Source organism: Eptesicus fuscus, chromosome 4 (genome assembly GCF_027574615.1).
Source record: "Eptesicus fuscus isolate TK198812 chromosome 4, DD_ASM_mEF_20220401, whole genome shotgun sequence".
Taxonomy (NCBI): Eukaryota; Metazoa; Chordata; class Mammalia; order Chiroptera; family Vespertilionidae; genus Eptesicus; species Eptesicus fuscus.
In genome coordinates this window covers 69,352,049-69,369,619 of record NC_072476.1, presented here as the reverse complement: position 1 = coordinate 69,369,619, position 17,571 = coordinate 69,352,049, and the positions used below count along the sequence as shown (strand labels likewise).

The 17,571-nt window shown below is 40.4% G+C and overlaps 1 protein-coding gene across 1 annotated transcript in view; it reads left to right on the top strand.

The window, feature by feature from the left end:
• Positions 1-17,571, top strand: part of MSH3 (mutS homolog 3) — a 139,792-nt gene that overhangs the window by 95,312 nt on the left and 26,909 nt on the right. Inside the window, exons 18-19 of the mRNA XM_008162085.3 lie at positions 3,754-3,861; positions 11,989-12,100. Coding sequence (XP_008160307.2) covers positions 3,754-3,861; positions 11,989-12,100 — 220 coding nt within the window. The remainder of the gene's footprint in view (positions 1-3,753; positions 3,862-11,988; positions 12,101-17,571) is intronic.

Here is a 17,571-nt window from a genome sequence, read left to right as displayed (position 1 = left end):
AATATCAACTGATTATTTCTGAATGGAAAGGTTTCTGGGTATTTTCATTTACTTTGTAAATAATGATTTCAGAAGTTTATGTAATACTAGAGGCCCAGTGCACGAAATTTGTGCATGGAAGTGGGGGGGTTCCCCTCAGCCCAGCCTGCACCCTCTCCAATCCGGGACTCCTCGGGGGATGTCCAACTGCCAGCAGTCGGACATCCTTCTCACAATCCTGGACTGCTGGCTCCTAATTGCTCACCTGCCTGCCTGCCTGGTTGCCCCTAATGCCCCCCCCCCCCAACCCTGCCAGCCTAGTCTCTCCCAACTGCTCCCCCTGCTGGCCTGGTTGCCCCCAACTGCCCCCCTGCCGGCCTGGTCACCCCTCACAGCCCCTCCGCTGGCCTGGTCGCCCCATGCAGCCTGCTGTTCAGTCATTTAGTCGTCCCTCACTAACCTCCCTGTGGGCCTGGTTGCCCCACACAGCCTGCTTGTTCAGTCGTTTGGTCGTCCCTCACCAACCCCTCTGCCATCCTGGTCGTAGGCAGCCATCTTGTGAGGGCACGAGGGTCAATTTGCATATTACCTCTTTATTATATAGGATATATATATTACTTTCTTTTTTTTCTTCAAGTTTTTATTTTATTTATTTATTTATTTATTTAAATTTCTTTATTGATTAAGGTGTCACATATTTGTCCTCATCCCCCCATTCCCATCCCACACCCCTCCCCACGGATGCCCCAACCCCCTGTTGAACTTAACCGTTGGATAGGCTCATATGCATGCACACAAGTCCTTTGGTTGATCTCTCCCCCCTCCCCCCAACCTCTCCTATCCTCCCTCTGAGGCCCGATAGTCCGATCGATGCCTCCTTGTTTCTGGTTCTGTTCTTGTTCATCAGTCTATATTGTTCATCATTTCCCCTAGATGAGCGAGATCATGTGTCACTAGAGATACACTTATAAGAACTGAATGTGAGACGAGCAATAATAGTTATGCTGACAGGCAGATATATATATATATATATATTACTTTCAAAATGAGAAAAATACAATAAAGTTTTTATCTAAAAAAAAAATACTGGCTGAAATGTAGTTAAGAGCATTTGCAGCTAGAGCTCCCACTTGAGAACAGCGTTGATTGTTATGTGCACTGTTAATTGAGGTGCCAGATGGTGTGAATATGATGTCATTTAGAACATTCATGAACCTGATATCAGAGGATTGAATACCAGCTATTACAAGTGTGTTTGTCTCTTACTGAGGTAGTAACTGTTGTGCATTAGTCATATTACTTTTGATCAAAATATTGTAAGAAATCAAGACTGGAAGCAATTCTATGATTGGGACCCTCTCTCAAAAAGTCTCTTCTTCTAGAAAACAGGCTGTGGATATTGAGTAATCTTCTCAATTAAATCATCTTTAAAAATTGAATTATATCTTTCATACAGTAACTCAAATAAAAAATAAAGTATTTTCCATTTTTATTAACTTCAGGTATCATTGAGCAACATCTGATGGTAAACTGTCACAACAGCTTTAGCACCCGAGTGTTTTAATCTGCCCTCTGTGGACCAGCAGTCTCTTCTGGCCAGAGATTAAATTGCAGTGCTTTGGCTTCCTGCTTCAGTTGGCTGGTGGCTTAATTGTAGAGCTGCATGTTGTTGTGACATAAACCCAGTCTATCAGATTGTTATCTGAATTGCCCAATTTTCAGCTTGTCGTTTTCGAAGTATGACTAATGTCTTTGAAATTTGGCAAAGTATAGGAAATGCACAAAGACCAAGAAGTCAAACAACGCTTTATAAGAGTTATGATGATGATGATGGTTTATGATCATTTTTTACTTTATTCACATCTTAATATAATTGATGTGAGAAAGAACATTGTTGTCCAGATCAAAATAATCACCTTATGCCTCCCTGCCTTTTTATTATTATTTTTTAACTGAAATGGTCTCCACCGATAATTGTGTCACTCATTTCATTGTCTAGAAAGTTAGAATATCATCAGTTACCCTCACCCTAGGGCTGCTGCGTAGTAGCAAGTTAGAGTTGTTGTGACAAGACCTGAGAAGGATGGAGTGAGAGGAAGAGAAAATGGACTGTTTGTTTTTTTTTAATGTCTAAGGTCTTTTGATACTCATGTCCAGAGAGGCAAGAGCAGAAACATCACGTGGGGCTGCTCTTTGGCAAAAGAGAGTGCCAGAATAGGAAGACCAGGCCGGTCAGTAATTAAACAGGGACAGAATGGGCACGGTCCAAGGGGTAAAGGAGTGGTCTGATCAAAAACTGACGCCCAACTAGGAAGGACGAGGCATAACCCCCGGGCCACTGCTCCAGGGGTGTTAGGTTCACGCAGCATGTGGCATCTTCAAAACTAAGAGGCATTTTAAGGTGGCAACTGAGTACTGCCTGTCTGCTCCCAGGCACCAGTCTCCTTTGTGTTTGGGCTTTAGTACAGCCTCTTAACACTGTTAGTGGGATTCATGTTGTTTGTTTTGATGCACTTTAATTCAGTGAGAAATAGGTAAATTGTGTTCATTATGTTCTGTGTACTCAGAGAAGTATAAAATATGCTTCACATATAGTTTTCAGTTCACAAATAGTTAACACAAAAGTAAAGCTGGATACTTAAAATGTTTTTAGTATCTGAAAAAAGTCGTTTACATAGAATACTTTAGTCTAATGCTACAAGAAAAATCAGAAATTACAGATTCTAAAAAATCAATATAGTGATAATATAAGAATAACTGGTCATGTAGCAGCTTAATCTGGTGGCCTTTTCAAGCTAGCAGGCACTCTAAAACCCTTTGTTTTTAAGAAGCAAGCAGACTACATCTCTAAGTTCCTATAACCCACCATACAATAGAGCAATCTATTTTAAGAGAAGTATTATACTAAATGCTTATGTGTTTTGGAGAACTCTTCTTTAACAGGATGTAAGGGATACCTATGTTTTGAGACAACAGGACAAATTAAGAGAGGGGGGAGGAAGAGAGAGAGAGAGAGAGAGAGAGAGAGAGAGAGAGAGAGAGAGAGAGAGCGCGAGAAGGAACCTGTGTACATTCCCATATTTTTTTCTGAATAAGTCTTTTAATAAAGAGTCCTTTAAGCTTCTAGACCACCAGCTATTTAATTAGCCAAATATTTGAGGCAATGACTTATTTTTTAAAAACAAATCTGAAAGTAAATTTCTCTATGCACTATTAATAAGATAATAACAGATCACTGAGAAAAGTCCTCTTCTTCTTGTCTTCAAGATTATGACAAGGTTATGGGCTGGATGTTAAGATTATAATGATAGTTAAGTAAGATAGACATGAACTCCAGCATGGAGAAGCTTCCAATTCAGTATGCAAGACATTGAAACTGTTATTTCTAGTTTGGATGATGCTATGAAGAGAAGCACAACAGGAAGCTGACCCATCTGGGTAGTTCATGATGATATTAAAACTAAATGAAAATGATTGCTGCATCTGTGTTAATTATTTCTGAGCTGCAATGTCATGGTGAGATGAAATGTGCAATATGGTGTTAATAGTAGACATTTTTGTATGGAAGCTGTTTTAAAAATATACAATTCTATCCAAATGAAACAAAAAGAAGCCTCAATAATCAAATTATTATATTAAATAGAAAAAGTAGTTCCATGTAATTTTCATCTCTCTTAACTGCTAGTTATGACTGTTTATTTTGTTTTAGCTTATCTTAGGTAATGAGGTGCTAAGAAGTCCTTTTTGCTCACCTTCTTGTTGTTGCTTCTGTAGGAATTTCAGTGAGCATTATCCATCCCTGTGCACAGCAGTTCATCACCTGGCAGCTATTGACTGCATTTTCTCCCTGGCCAAGGTCGCTAAGCAAGGAGACTACTGCAGGTAATATACTCCCTGCCCTCTCACTCCCCCACCCCCAATTTCAGTGCTTTAGATCAGAAGGCATTATTCAATCCATTTTAGTGTTTTTTATACTAAAATTACTCAAATGTGTTGGACTCTTGGTAAAGCTGGAAATTATACACATAGAGCTTGATTTAAAATTAAATTCCTCTCTTGCTCACTCTATCACTGAACACAATGAAAGCAGATGCTCACGGTAACTCTAGAGGTGAGTATTATATATTTCAATTTTTAAGTTTGTGTGGGTGACATTTTTACAAAGGTGCAATCCTTTCATTTGTTAGCTTTGACTCGGACACTTGGTATAGTACTAGCATGTTTAACCTTATCATTATAAAAGCCTCACTTCAATATCTAAATCAGACACGGGTGACACTCAAGGTATGAGTCATTCTGAGGTAAGTTGCTCCCTGCTGCTCTCGTATTACTCTTCCTTAAGTCCCAAACCGTAAGCTTGAGCCAATCTTTTCCCTCAATTCTCAGTCCTCCGGGCCCACTGGGATTTGTGGGGGAGGGGGGGTTGGTAGGGGGTGGGTCCTGCCTTTTCGAACCTGTACCCATGGGCAGTCCTGTTCCCATGGGCAGTGATTTAGGTTTCCAGGAGTCCCAGTGGCCCTGTCTCCATGGCGGCGCTGTGTCTGGGCCCACCCCTGCGGGGGTTCTCTGTGGGGGCCCCATTTCCTCTGGCGCTCTGTGCTTAGGCCTACTCCTGTGGGACCCTGGGCTGGAATTTCCTGCTGGTGGCTCTCTGGGTCTCTGGTGGGCTGTTCCCTACATGGGCTCTCTGGGTCTCTTATGAGAGCACTAGCCCATTCACGAGGGCTCTGCCCTTAGGACCTAATCACCTCCTAATACCATCACATTAGACATTAGGTTTCAATATGTGGATGTGGGAGGGGGGCACAAATACTCAGTTTGTGGCTCAAAGCCTCAGTTTTTTTCATCTAAGAAACAGTGACTGTTTAACTTGCTGGCTTATTGTGAGGAGCAAGAAGAAAACAGAGGAAATACTGTCTATCAGTACTTGTGGCACACTGAGCATTAGTAGATATGTTTTGCTGTTCATACTTCCTTCATATCTTGGTTTCCTCTCTAGTTTGTATCAAATATATTTTTTTAACATTTAAATGTCCTCTATATCTAGTGTAGTATCCATAGTGGATGTCAAAAAATATTTTTTTTTAATGTAAAGCATTTATGTATTTGTGGGAGGAAGGTTGAAGGAGTTGGCTATGCCATGTGTAGACTCAGAATGTACTCAGTTCGCTGTTTTGTTTCATTTTGTTTTGCTGTCTGTTTATATGTGGAGTGTACCTATAGTGTCAGGCACACTCGTTTTGTTTAAAATAGGATCTTTGCATTTGCTTTTTTGCCCAATTTCTTGTCACACCAGAGGAGCCAAACAAAAAAGATTTGCATAATCAGTTAACTATAGGCATTGTAGAACTGAAACTTTACAGTGCAGTACATGGGGAAACTTTATAGTCTGTTAATCATCTATAAGAACGAGATACATGAATTTACTCTAGCTGAATCTAGTTCTGAAAGAGTAAGAGTCTGCCTTCATTGGCTTGCTTTCTTATGTGTTGCAATGTTAGTAGAAGTCCTTTCTTGTTGCAAAGGTTTGTGAAGCAGATTTTTCCTAGTGGGCTCTGTTTCTGAATTAAGCAGAGGACTGGCTACAGCCTATACACTTACTGTGTGTTCAGATAAAGCTCTTCCCATGGAAGAATACTTGTGCCTGATCTGTGCCTTCTTATGCTTCTTCAAGTGGCTTTTTGCTATTTGCTGCTGCTGCTGCTGCTGATGCTATAAGTAGAGGAGAAAGAAGGACATGAATGTGGTTTGCTACAGGACACCAAATTGAAAGTTTTATATCTATATGTGTGTGTGTGTATTTATATGTACACCTAAACATACATATTATTTATTACACATAAATGTAATTTTCAGTGTGATATAATAATCAGAATCAAGCTTTGTTGTCAGTAGGCCTGGTTCTAGTCCACCCTCTGTCACTAATTAGGTGTGTACTCTTATTTAAGTCTTATATATCCATATAAAGGCATGAGAAGTAAAGTTATGAATTGGTAAATGGGATAAATCTTAAAGTTATAGAAATTCTTTATAAAGATGTAGTTTTAGCAAAAACTCTGAGGAGTAAAAATAGATCTTATTATATCACTGTACAACTATATGATTAATTCCTAGACTCATCAGAAAATTAACTGGCATTTTTAGAGTATCTACTATATGCAAGTTTGGTCCCGGATTTTTTTCAGTTTGATGCTTCCCCTTCTTCTTTTGACATCTTCCAGTATATATATCAAGAGACCCCTTGATTAGCTAAGGGAAACTGGAATCTCTATTTGAGGCAAGTCCTTCAGAGTGTAGGTTTTGGATCAGACAGGCATGGGGTTTTGAATACTAGCTTGGTTATTTAACACCTGACCTTAAGCAAGTTACTTAACCTCTCTGATGTTATACAGATTAAATGAGATAAAGATGTATGAAACTTCTAAGCAGGACCAGGCAAATGATAAGCACTTAGTAAATAATAACTGTTATTATCAAAAGACTAGAGTCCCGGTGCACGAAATTCGTGCACGGAGGGGGGTTGTCCCTCAGCCCAGCCTGTACCCTCTCCAATCTGGGACCCCTCAAGGGATGTCCGACTGCCTGTTTAGGCCCGATCCCACTAGGCAGTCGGACATCCCTCTCACAATCCAGGACTGCTGACTCCCAACTGCTTGCCTGCCTGCCTTCCTGATTGCCCCTAACCGCTTCTGCCTGCCAGCCTGATCACCCCCTAATCACTCTGCTGCCAGCCTGTTTGCCCCCAACTTCCCCCCTCTGCCGGCCTGGTCACCCCTAACTGCCCTCTCCTGCAGGGTTGATCACCTCCAACTGCCCTCCCTTGCAGGCTTGGTCCCTCTCAACTGCCCTCCCTTGCAGGCTGGGTGCCTCCCAACTGCCCTCTCCTGCTGGCCATCTTGTGGTAGCCATCTTGTGTCCACATGGGGGCAGGATCTTTGACCACATGGGGGCAGCTATATTGTGTGTTGCAGTGATGATCAATCTGCATAGTACTCTTTTATTAGATAGGATAGAGGCCTGGTACAGGGGTGGAGGCCAGCTGGTTTTCCCTGAAGGGTGTCCCTGATCAGGGTGGGGGTTCCCTTGGGGCGTGGGGCAGCCTGAGCGAGGAGCCTGTGGTGGTTTGCAGGTGGGCCACGCCCCCTGGCAACCCAAGAGGAGGCCCTGGTATCTGGAATTTATTTTCCTTCTACAATTGAAACTTTGTAGCCTGGAGCAGAGCCAAGCCTGGGGCTCCCTCCAAGGCCGGCAGCCATTTCTGTTGGGGCTATAATTGAAACTTTGTTGCCTTAAGCGGGTGGGCCCGGCCAGGGTGTGTGGAAAGCTTTGCTTCCCCTGTTGCCTGCGGCAACCCTGGCCTGCTCTCTCAAGCTCCATTCTGCCGCCATTTGTTTGAATTTGTTTACCTTCTATAATTGAAACTTTGTAGCTTGAGTGGAGGCTTAGGCCTGCAACGGCTATGGAAAGCTTGGCTTCCTCTGTTACCTGGGAAACCTTGCTCTCTGTGGCTGTAGCCATCTTGGTTTGGGTTAATTTGCATACTCGCTCTGATTGGATGGTGGGCGTGACTTGTGGGTGTGGCTTGTGGGTGTGTCAGAGGTATGGTCAATTTGCATATTTGTCTATTGTTAGATAGGATGTTTACTCAAAAATTAAAAAGAATTAAGTATAGTCAAATTTTTTTTATTTTTAATAAATATATCTGAACTTAAGGGTTGTATTTTTCATTCCCATAATAATTTATTATTTTTTAAAAATTAATTTTAGTTCTCTGTCAGTTCTCAATCTTTTATCTTTTAGACACAATACGCATAGTTATCTCAAAGTCTGTGTCTGATAATTGGAATATCTGGAATCCTTTTGAGTCTGTTTCTATTGTCTTTTGCTTCTGCTCATTTTTTATCTCCTTGAGTGCCTGATTGTTTTGATTACCCTTGGGTATTACATTTGCAAAATCACTTATAGTAATAAGTTGATGATGTATTTCTTCGGAAAGAGTCACATTTCCTTTTATTAGGCAGCTCAAGACACATAACTATCTGGCATCACCTAAGCCACATCTGAGTTTGAGACGATTCAAACATTTCATAGACTGCACCTCCTACTTCAGATGCACCCCTATGCCTGCTGTGTAGCCCTGGGTGTCCCAGTCCAGAGCAAAGATGTCCACAGTGCTCAGCCTCAGCTTTTCCCTCAGAAGTCAGCAGGTACCCTCCCTGGGCCTCTATCCTGCCCCAGATCCGGGCCTGGTCATTCCTTGCTGTCTTGTTAGTTACCAGGTGCCTTCAAAAGTAACTGTTTTCTATACTTTACCCAACTTTTTATTCCTCAATAGGATTGTTCCACAGCACCTATCAATAAGGCAATTTCAGGAAACACTTCACATGCTAAAAAGTACTTTTGAAGTTGTATATCATATATTTAGAAAAATTTTAAATGAAAAATCATGCCATAGCCTTTAAGTAGTGCAATCAGTTTTTTTCTTTTAGCAGCCATATAATTGAGTGTAAATAGGCCTGGAATAGGAAACGCTTATCTAAAATGTATTTTAAGCTAGTACTTAAATATTTGAAGTTTATACTTTATAGATTTCCAATTTTTAAAAATATTTTAGTGCATTTGAGCTGTTGCAGTTAGTTCAAATGGATTATTTGGTTTCATTAATTGCAATCTTTTCTTTTTATTGTCAGTTTCTCTACTTCAGGCACAAGTTGTCATTCTATGTCTTTCTATTCAGTTTGTATTCTGAATATTGTACTGTTTTACTAATGTAGATCATGTTCTGTTTCTCTAGGGTGCTTAAAAGAGAAGCAATTTTAAAAATATAAAATAAAATAAAAATAATCTTATTTAAGTTTAATATTTAATTCTTTCCAGATTTCCTCAGTTCTTCCTCAATGCCATAGATTTCGTTAGTATAATTTTCATATCTTTTTTGCTGTAACTGTGCTTTCCTAGTGTATCCTCTCAGCTCTGTGAATTATCATATGCTTCTTATTCTATCAGGAAGTGTTTTATCATTATATAATTTTGATAGCAACAATAAGTCAGTGTAGATTTAGAACAGAGCAAATCACTCAAAATTTTATTCTAAGTGAAAACCTTCCAGGGAAATCATGTCAATGTCATGAATATGACATATTGATTTCACTTGGCAGAGCACCTAAGATTTTATTTTAAAACTGATATCATCTACAGATGGTTTCATTTTTTTTACAGTAAATTCACAACCCATCTAGATAAAAGTTCTATTTTTAGACTTCACTCTAAAATTCAAAAACTGTCCTTTTCCTGTAATTACAAATGTCTCTTCCCAAAGGATGGTTTCAAATTGTTTACTCAGAAGATGCTTTAGTTACTTTCTTTTATGAAATGTGAGTGTACATTCTTAGTGTTTTGTTAGCCAGATATATTTAAGAAGAATTTAAGTATTTAAGAAAGTAGTATTTCTTGTTGTTATGAGTAAGTTCAGAAATGTACTTCTATGTGAAAGCTCTGTGTCAGAGAACGTAAGGAGATCATTGATGGGGTATTCTGATGAAAATGACCAACAAATGGCTAAGAAATTGATGAAAAGATGTTCAGCCTTAGTAGTCAGTGAGGGCAAATGAAAACAATGCGATAGCACAGTTCACTACCACATTCTTACACATTAGAAATTGGTGACACCAACTGCAGGTGAAGATATAGACAAGTCAACTTTCGTATCCTGCTAGTGGGAAGGAAATGGATATAGCTACTCTTATCTACAAAAAATAAAAATAAAAATCATACCCTCTGACTTAGAAATTCTCCTTCAGGAATTTCCTTTAGCTTAGAGCAGTGATGGGCAACCTTTTGAGCTTGGTGTGTCAAACTTCGCCAAAAAACTGAGCATAACTCGGGTAGTGTGTCACTTTGAGGAAAAAACATTATTTCGCAAATGTTTCATCCTCAGGAGCAGCAAATGTTTCATCCTCGGCATGCGGCCACCTCAGCGGCCGCGTGTCATCAGAAATGGCTACGCGTGTCAGTGCTGACACGCGTATCATAGGTTCGCCATCACTGGCTTAGAGGAACATGTGGACATAGGCACATGGACACATGTTCGGGTGTTCATTGCAGTGTTGCTTAAAACAGTGAAAAATCTGAATAGTCTAAATATTCAGCAACAGAGAACAGCTCACTCATCTATGCAGCGGCTTCCAAAGAATGCTGAGACCTGATAAATAGATAAAGCTGTAGATTAAAAAAAAATTTAAAGCTTACTAAATAAGACCAGCAAAACAGAAAGTGTTTTTTTTTTATCAAAAAATGTACCAAAGGACACCAAAGACCATAGAAAGATATTTTAATTAAATAGAATATGAAAAATTTAAGGCATTCTGTCCCCAAGTCCCAACATTAATGTAATAACTAAATCTAGAAACTATTTTATATGAATTTATTTATTATGTTTATTATTGAAAATGATTTAAGTAGCAGTAATCTGAAATTTAATTTTTAATTAATGAAAATATCTAAGAGGATAATCTAATCTAATAATACACAAATATGCAAATTGACCATACCTCCGACACACCCTGAAGCCACGCCCACAAGCCACGCCCACCATCCAATCAGAGCGAGTATGCAAATTAACCCAAACCAAGATGGCTACAGCCACAGAGAGCAAGGTTCCCTAGGTAACAGAGGAAGCCAAGCTTTCTGCCAGCCGTTGCAGGCCTAAGCCTCCACTCAAGCTACAAAGTTTCAATTATAGAAGGTAAACAAATTCAAACAAATGGCGGCAGAATGGAGCTTGAGAGAGCAGGCCAGGGTTGCCGCCGGCAACAGGGGTAGCAAAGCTTTCCGCACACCCTGGCCGGGCCCACCCGCTTAAGGCAACAAAGTTTCAATTATAACCCCAACACAAATGGATTCGGGCCTCGGAGGGAGCCCCAGGCTTGGCTCTGCTCCAGGCTACAAAGTTTCAGTTGTAGAAGGAAAATAAATTCCGGATACCAGGGCCTCTGATTGGGTTGCCAGGGGCCGTGGCCTGCCTGCAAACCACCACAGGCCCCTCACTCAGGCCACCCCATGCCCCAAGGGAACCCCACCCTGATCAGGGACACCCTTCAGGGCAAACCAGCTGGCCCCCACCCCTGTACCAGGCCTCTATCCTATCTAATAAAAGAGAACTATGCAGATTGATCATCACTGCAACACACAATATAGCTGCCCCCATGTGGTCAAAGATCCTGCCCCCATGTGGACACAAGATGGCCACCACAAGATGGCCAGCAGGAGAGGGCAGTTGGGAGGCACCCGACCTGCAAGGGAGGGCAGTTGTGAGGGACCAGGCTTGCAAGGGAGGGCAGTTGAGAGGGATCAGGCCTGCAAGGAAGGGCAGTTGGAGGTGATCAATCCTGCAGGAGAGGGCAGTTAGGGGTGACCAGGCCAGCAGAGGAGGGAAGTTGGGGGCAAACAGGCTGGCAGCAGAGTGATTAGGGGGTGATCAGGCTGGCAGGCAGAAGCAGTTAGGGGCAATCAGGAAGGCAGGCAGGCAAGCAGTTGGGAGCCAGCAGTCCTGGATTATGAGAGGGATGTCCGACTGCCCGTTTAGGCCCGATCCCAGGGATCGGGCCTAAACGGGCAGTCGGATATCCTTTGAGGGGTCTCAGATTGGAGAGGGTACAGGCTGGGCTGAGGGACAACCCCCCTCCGTGCACGAATTTCGTGCACCGGGCCTCTAGTAGAAATATAAAATATAAAAGAATCTTGTAAAGGTAGTTTAGTGGAGCCATTGCAAGACTGCTAAAGTTTGTACTTAAGGGAACTGTTATTATAACAGTTGTCTTCCCAATTCTTATGTGATAGTTAAAAATTTAACTTTTATACTCAAAGACTTATTCTGGATGTATGTTCCTAACGTCCTTGTTTAAGGTTTTGTTGTCTGAATGACCACAGAAAATTTCCACGTTATCTTACAGAGAATTTTTTAAAGCCATTTCTAATGCCTAGTAAATTAAAACAGGCTTCTTTTTACAGACCAACTCTGCTAGAAGAAAGGAAAATCATCATAAAAAATGGCCGGCACCCTGTGATTGACGTGTTGCTGGGAGAACAGGATCAGTATGTTCCCAACAGTACAAATTTGTCAGTAAGTTCTACATTATGCCCCCAAATAAGTAAAAGGTGATAACATGGAACTCTAAATACCAAATGAAATTTTAAAAATTTACCCAAGTTTTAATTTTGGCTTTAAATGGACTAATTTTGGGCAATAGCTAAAATATGGAATTGGTGCTCTTTCCAGTGAAAGATGTTCTGTAGAGGGAAAGATTTAGCAACTAAAGGATTAGTCTTAATTAGTTATACCAGGTAACCCAGTAAAAATATTTTATATTTATAAATGCTCACAAGTGCTGATGGAGTGGAATCATACCATGGTTTTGCAAATTCTGTTAGTGTGTTGTGTTATATGCCTTATCTGGGATTCCACTGTATTCACATATTCTGTGAGAAAATCACAGATGCTTTGGCTGATTTAAGTGATGAGAATTTTTTGGTCTAGAGTTGTCTTACAGAACATTAATGATCCTAAATATCTATTCCTTTAACATGTACTTACTGAGTGCCTTTTTAGCCCTGGTAGTGAAGCAAGTATTAGGACAGAGAGTGGTAAGCAAGGCAGAAATACTAGTATTCCTGTCCTCAGAGAGCTTGTGTTCTAGTAGAGAAGACAGGCCATTACCGTATAGTTTGGGATGATTCACATCCAGGACAGGATGGAGCAGGATGGTAAGAGATTCACCGTATTCAGAATGGCACACAATTTAAAACTTACAAATTGTTTATTTTTGGAATTTTCCATTTAATATTTTTGGACCTTGGTTGATCTGGAGTAATTGAAACCATGGAAAGTGAAACCACAGATCAGGGGGGACTACTGTACTAGGCAGAGAATGATTGAAGCTGGGGGAAAAGTGAACTGGTCAGGGAAAGAAAGAGAGAGAGAGAGAGAAAAGGGGAGGGAGAGGGAGAGATATTGTGAAAGATAAAGCCATATGCTAATTAAAGTCGTAAGGGCAGTTTTGTTCAGTAATATTGCAATAGAGTAAAGAGTCCAACAGGAACTGAACTCATCTTCTGTATTTGCAGAGTGACTGGGCATTTTAAAGGTACAATGAGAGAACAAGGAGGGGGGATGGTGTGAGGGTGGGAGGGTGATGAGCAGATTTAGGGAAGTGGAAAAGCAGGAAAGGAGGTTGGTTGATGTGAAACCTGTCTGGGTTTACTAACTGGCAACTGGTACTTATACCCTTCTACAGGGCCTGGGAAGGAAATGTTTATATTTCAAAGAGATGGTTCTCAAGTCCTTGAGAACTCAGTTCTTGGTGGAAGATTTACATCTCAAAGGGGGCAGAGAAAGGATTTATAATTGTAAGCTTTCTGAAGTAAGAGAGGACTCTGGGGCGCTTCTGCCTATCACCAGGTTTTGGCTGGAACAAACAGTAAATTCTTCTGACTGAGCTGTTTTCTCAAGCAGGCACTTTAAGGGGAGATGGAGTCATCCTAAGGATGTGACCTTGAGCTGTTCGTTCTGGTCTCTTGGTGAGGAGGGTAATGGAAATGATTTTTACAGAGCTGGTGCAGTGTTTATAAGACAGATCTGAGGCCTGACTAGAGTTTGGTCAAGGAGAGAGTCTTTGTCAACATAGAGTAAAAGTAATCTGGCGATGAGATCAAAGACTTAATATGTAGATTTAGGTGAGAGAGGTCTTATCAGAGAATGAGATGGGAGGCTTTCAGATTGCAGAGGTCATGTTCTTCTGGGTGATGGCAAGATGCTAGGTATGGCCAGGGAGGTGAGGTCAGGGGAAGAGTTTGGGAAAGGTCATCCATGTGAATGTTGACATCATCCAAGATAACCACAAAGCAAGGGATTGAGACTGGTGACCTGGTGGTTTGTAGATGTCTGCACTAAGGACAAGTAGAGATGGCAAAGCCCTAAAGAAGCAGATATGGGAGAACCTCTGAACCCTGAGATACTTGGGGTAGGATGTGGCAAACAACTCAGCCTCCACATGAGAGAATTGCAGGGGAGTAAGAGCCAGGTTTCAGTTTAAGCTAGTGTTATGAAGGAAATGTTGACATGCGGTTAGAAAGGTAGAAGTATTTGGGGATTTTTCAGAGGACAGTGGAGGAATTTAAATGTAGAGGAGCAGCTGGAAATTAGGTCAGAGGGAGGAAGCTGAGAACATGAGGGGGGGGGGGGCGGGTTGGGAATATAACAGCCATCTTGGGCTGTGAGCAAGGATGACAAAGATGTGCGCATGGTGGATTTGGCTAGCCACAGGGTGGTAAGTGGAAGGAAATGCTTTGAATTACTTCTAATTTAATGTTTCATTTTTATATCATATAAAGACTTTTGGGAGTATATTACCCAATCCCCAATGTCTATAAACTTGTTCATTCTCATTAGGGAATTTGTAAATTACTTAATTTATCAAACCAAGTTAATAAGTACTAATGCTTTTATTATCTTTTAAAGGAAGTTTATGTGCACATAAGAATTTTCAGTTCCCATAATACCAGTAGGGTATAGCTTTTCTTGAGAAAATATATGGTTATAACATTTAGTACCTTAGTTTATATTTTACTTATAAATCACTTAAACATCATTTCCTATCTCTGTTCCCATCCCCTAGCACACCAGCCAGTGTGATCCCAAACTTTTATCTTTGACATTGATTTTCTTTTATTACCTTTTTCATTTTTTTCCTTTTTCCTCTTTCTTTTAAATAATGTATTTATACTATTTAATAAAGCCAGATTTGAGAAACTAAAATAGCTTTGTGCCTAATTACAAGAATGTTTTAAAAGAAACATTGAACTCTTATATTTAAATTTTTACAAAATAAGCAAGAATCTCGGAATATTCCAGAATATTCGATTCTTTTACATATGCTTTTTCTAACTTGAGTAGGAGTTGATATAGAACTGTTGCTATGGTGAAGTGCATTCTATTTTGCAGGGTATAAAGGGATAGTGTTAAAAAGAACTTACTATGTTGAGTTAAAACTCAATTTAAAATATATTTTAGGTGTTTATTATAAGTTATACCCTGAAAATAATTTTCTGAAAGTCAAATGACATTGTTGCTTTTGATAATCGTGTAATTTTCAGTATGGTCTCTTTTCCATGAAATTATAAGTATACTTTTCTGGATTTTGTATTACATTAACCAGTTATAGTGCTTCTAAACAAGCCAACTTTCTGCCCTCTTTTCCTCTCCCACATTTCACAATCTTGCATTTTTTTATGATTTTTTTGTTAGCATTATTTTATGAATATTTTGTTCTTATGGATTTTGACATTTTATTTTGTGTCACTATTGTTCTTGATGTCAGGCTTACAAAGAAGAAAGAGATATACATCCCTAATCTAGTAGGAGATATACCCAATTAAATTAGCACTAATAGAATACTTTAAAAGACTGTGAGGGAACTAAAAGATCGCCCAGTAGAAAAATTGGCAACAGATTCCAGTAGAGGATATCTAATGGGCAATAAACAAATTAACATTATTTTTTACTGGCTATATTAGGTTTCCTGGCTAGGAATATAGCAAAGAACCAAATAGAAAGGAACTGTGACTTTGAGGGCTTGTGGGACATTAGGTGGACATCCTAAGGTAGAGGTGGGTATAATAACCAGGAGAGGAATCTGAGCTAGAGTTACGGGGCTCAGAGTGATCCTAGTGTATGCACAAGGAGTTTCCATTCTAGATCTGTCGCTGAGGCAGATTGTACAAAAGGTAAAGAGGCTGTTGAAAAGCTCTCTCAGACATAACACTGAAGGAATAATCTCACTGAAAGTAGGTTTAAGATTGTATAACACGTCTTGAGAGCAACCAGTCCAAAATGAAATGGGAAGATAGAGGGCTCCAGGAAGAATGTCTCTAAGAAAAGAAAAGAAAAAAAAGGACCTGCTAGATCATCTTCAGTTTTAAGGCATTTGAAGTAGATTTAAATTTTACACAGAAAATTAAGTAAATTGGCCTAGATGGTTTGGCTCAGTGGAGAGCCTGGTTTGGCCTGCAGACTGAAAGGTCCCGGGTTCGATTTTGGTCAAGGGCACATGCCTGGGTTGTGGGCTCAATCCCCAGTAGGGGGTGGGCAGGAGGCACCCAATCAATGATTCTCTGTCATCATTGATGTTTCTCTCTCTCCCTCTCCCTTCCTCTCTCTCTAAAAATCAATTAAAATATTAAAAAAGGAAAGTAGGTTTAAATGTATAATATATATATCTTCTGACATGCAGCTTTTCATTCTCTTAAAGGCATCATTTGATGAATAATAGTTCTTAATTTTAATGCACTCTAATTTTTCAATCTTTTCCTTTATAGTTAACTAGTGACCTGATGCACGAAATTCGTGCGGGGGGGGGGGGGGGGGCGTCCCTCAGCCCGGCCTGTACCCTCTCTAATCTGGGACCCCTGCAATCTGGGACCACTGGCTCCTAACTGCTTACCTGCCTGTCTGCCTGATTGCCCCTAACCACTCTGCCTGCCAGCCTGCTTGCCCCCAACTGCCCCCCCCACCGGCCTTCTCACCCCCAGCTGCCCCCCTTGCCAGCCTGATGCTCCCCTGCTGGTCTGATCGTCCTCAACTGCCGCTCCCCTACTGGCCTGATCGCCCCCAACTGCCCTCTCCTGTTGGCCTCATGGCCCCCAACTGCCCTCCCCGGCTGGCCTCATGGCCCCCAACTGCTCTCCCCGGCCAGCCTCATGGCTTCCAACTGCTCTCCCTGGCAGGCCTTATGGCCCCCAACTGCCCCCCTGGCCAGTCTCCTGGTCTAATTAGCATATTACCCTTTTATTAGTATAGATTGTAATTTAGATCTGTTTAAGAAATCTATGTCTACCCCAAGGTCATATGTTATTGTCTGGTTACCTCATTTTTTCCATTTGTCTTTCAAACTATAATCCTCCTGGAATTGACTTTTGTTTAGGTTGTAAATTATGAAATCAAGATTCTTTATTTTTCTATATGGATATCCTTTTGACCTAGCACCAATTATTGGAAATACCATCCTTTCTCTACTGTGCTGCAGGGTCACCTTTGTCATAAATTTACAAACTGGATACACGTCTATCTGTTTCTGGATTCTGTTCTATTCCTCTGGTCTATTTGTATGTCCATATGCCAGAATACACAAAATTATTGTAACATTGCTGTACTGAGCTGTCTAGTCTATGAACATGGTATATTCCTTCATTTGATTAGGTCTTCTTTAATTTCTTTCAGTGATCATGTTTTGTAGTTTTCTGTATAGAGGTCTTGTTCATTTTATTAGACTTATTTCTAGGTAGTTGATTTCTTTTGATATTGTGGTAAGTTATATATTTAACATTTAAAATTTTTCAATTGTAGCTAAAATGTAGAAATAAAGTTGACTTGAATACTGAATTTTTATACCAAAGGATCTTATTAAATTCATTTATTGATTCTAATAATTTTTATAGATTTCTTTAGATGTTCTGGGAACACATCATAACATGTAGGAATAATGGCAGTTTGGTTATTTTCTTTTCAGTCCTTATACATTTTATTTCCTTTTCCTGCAT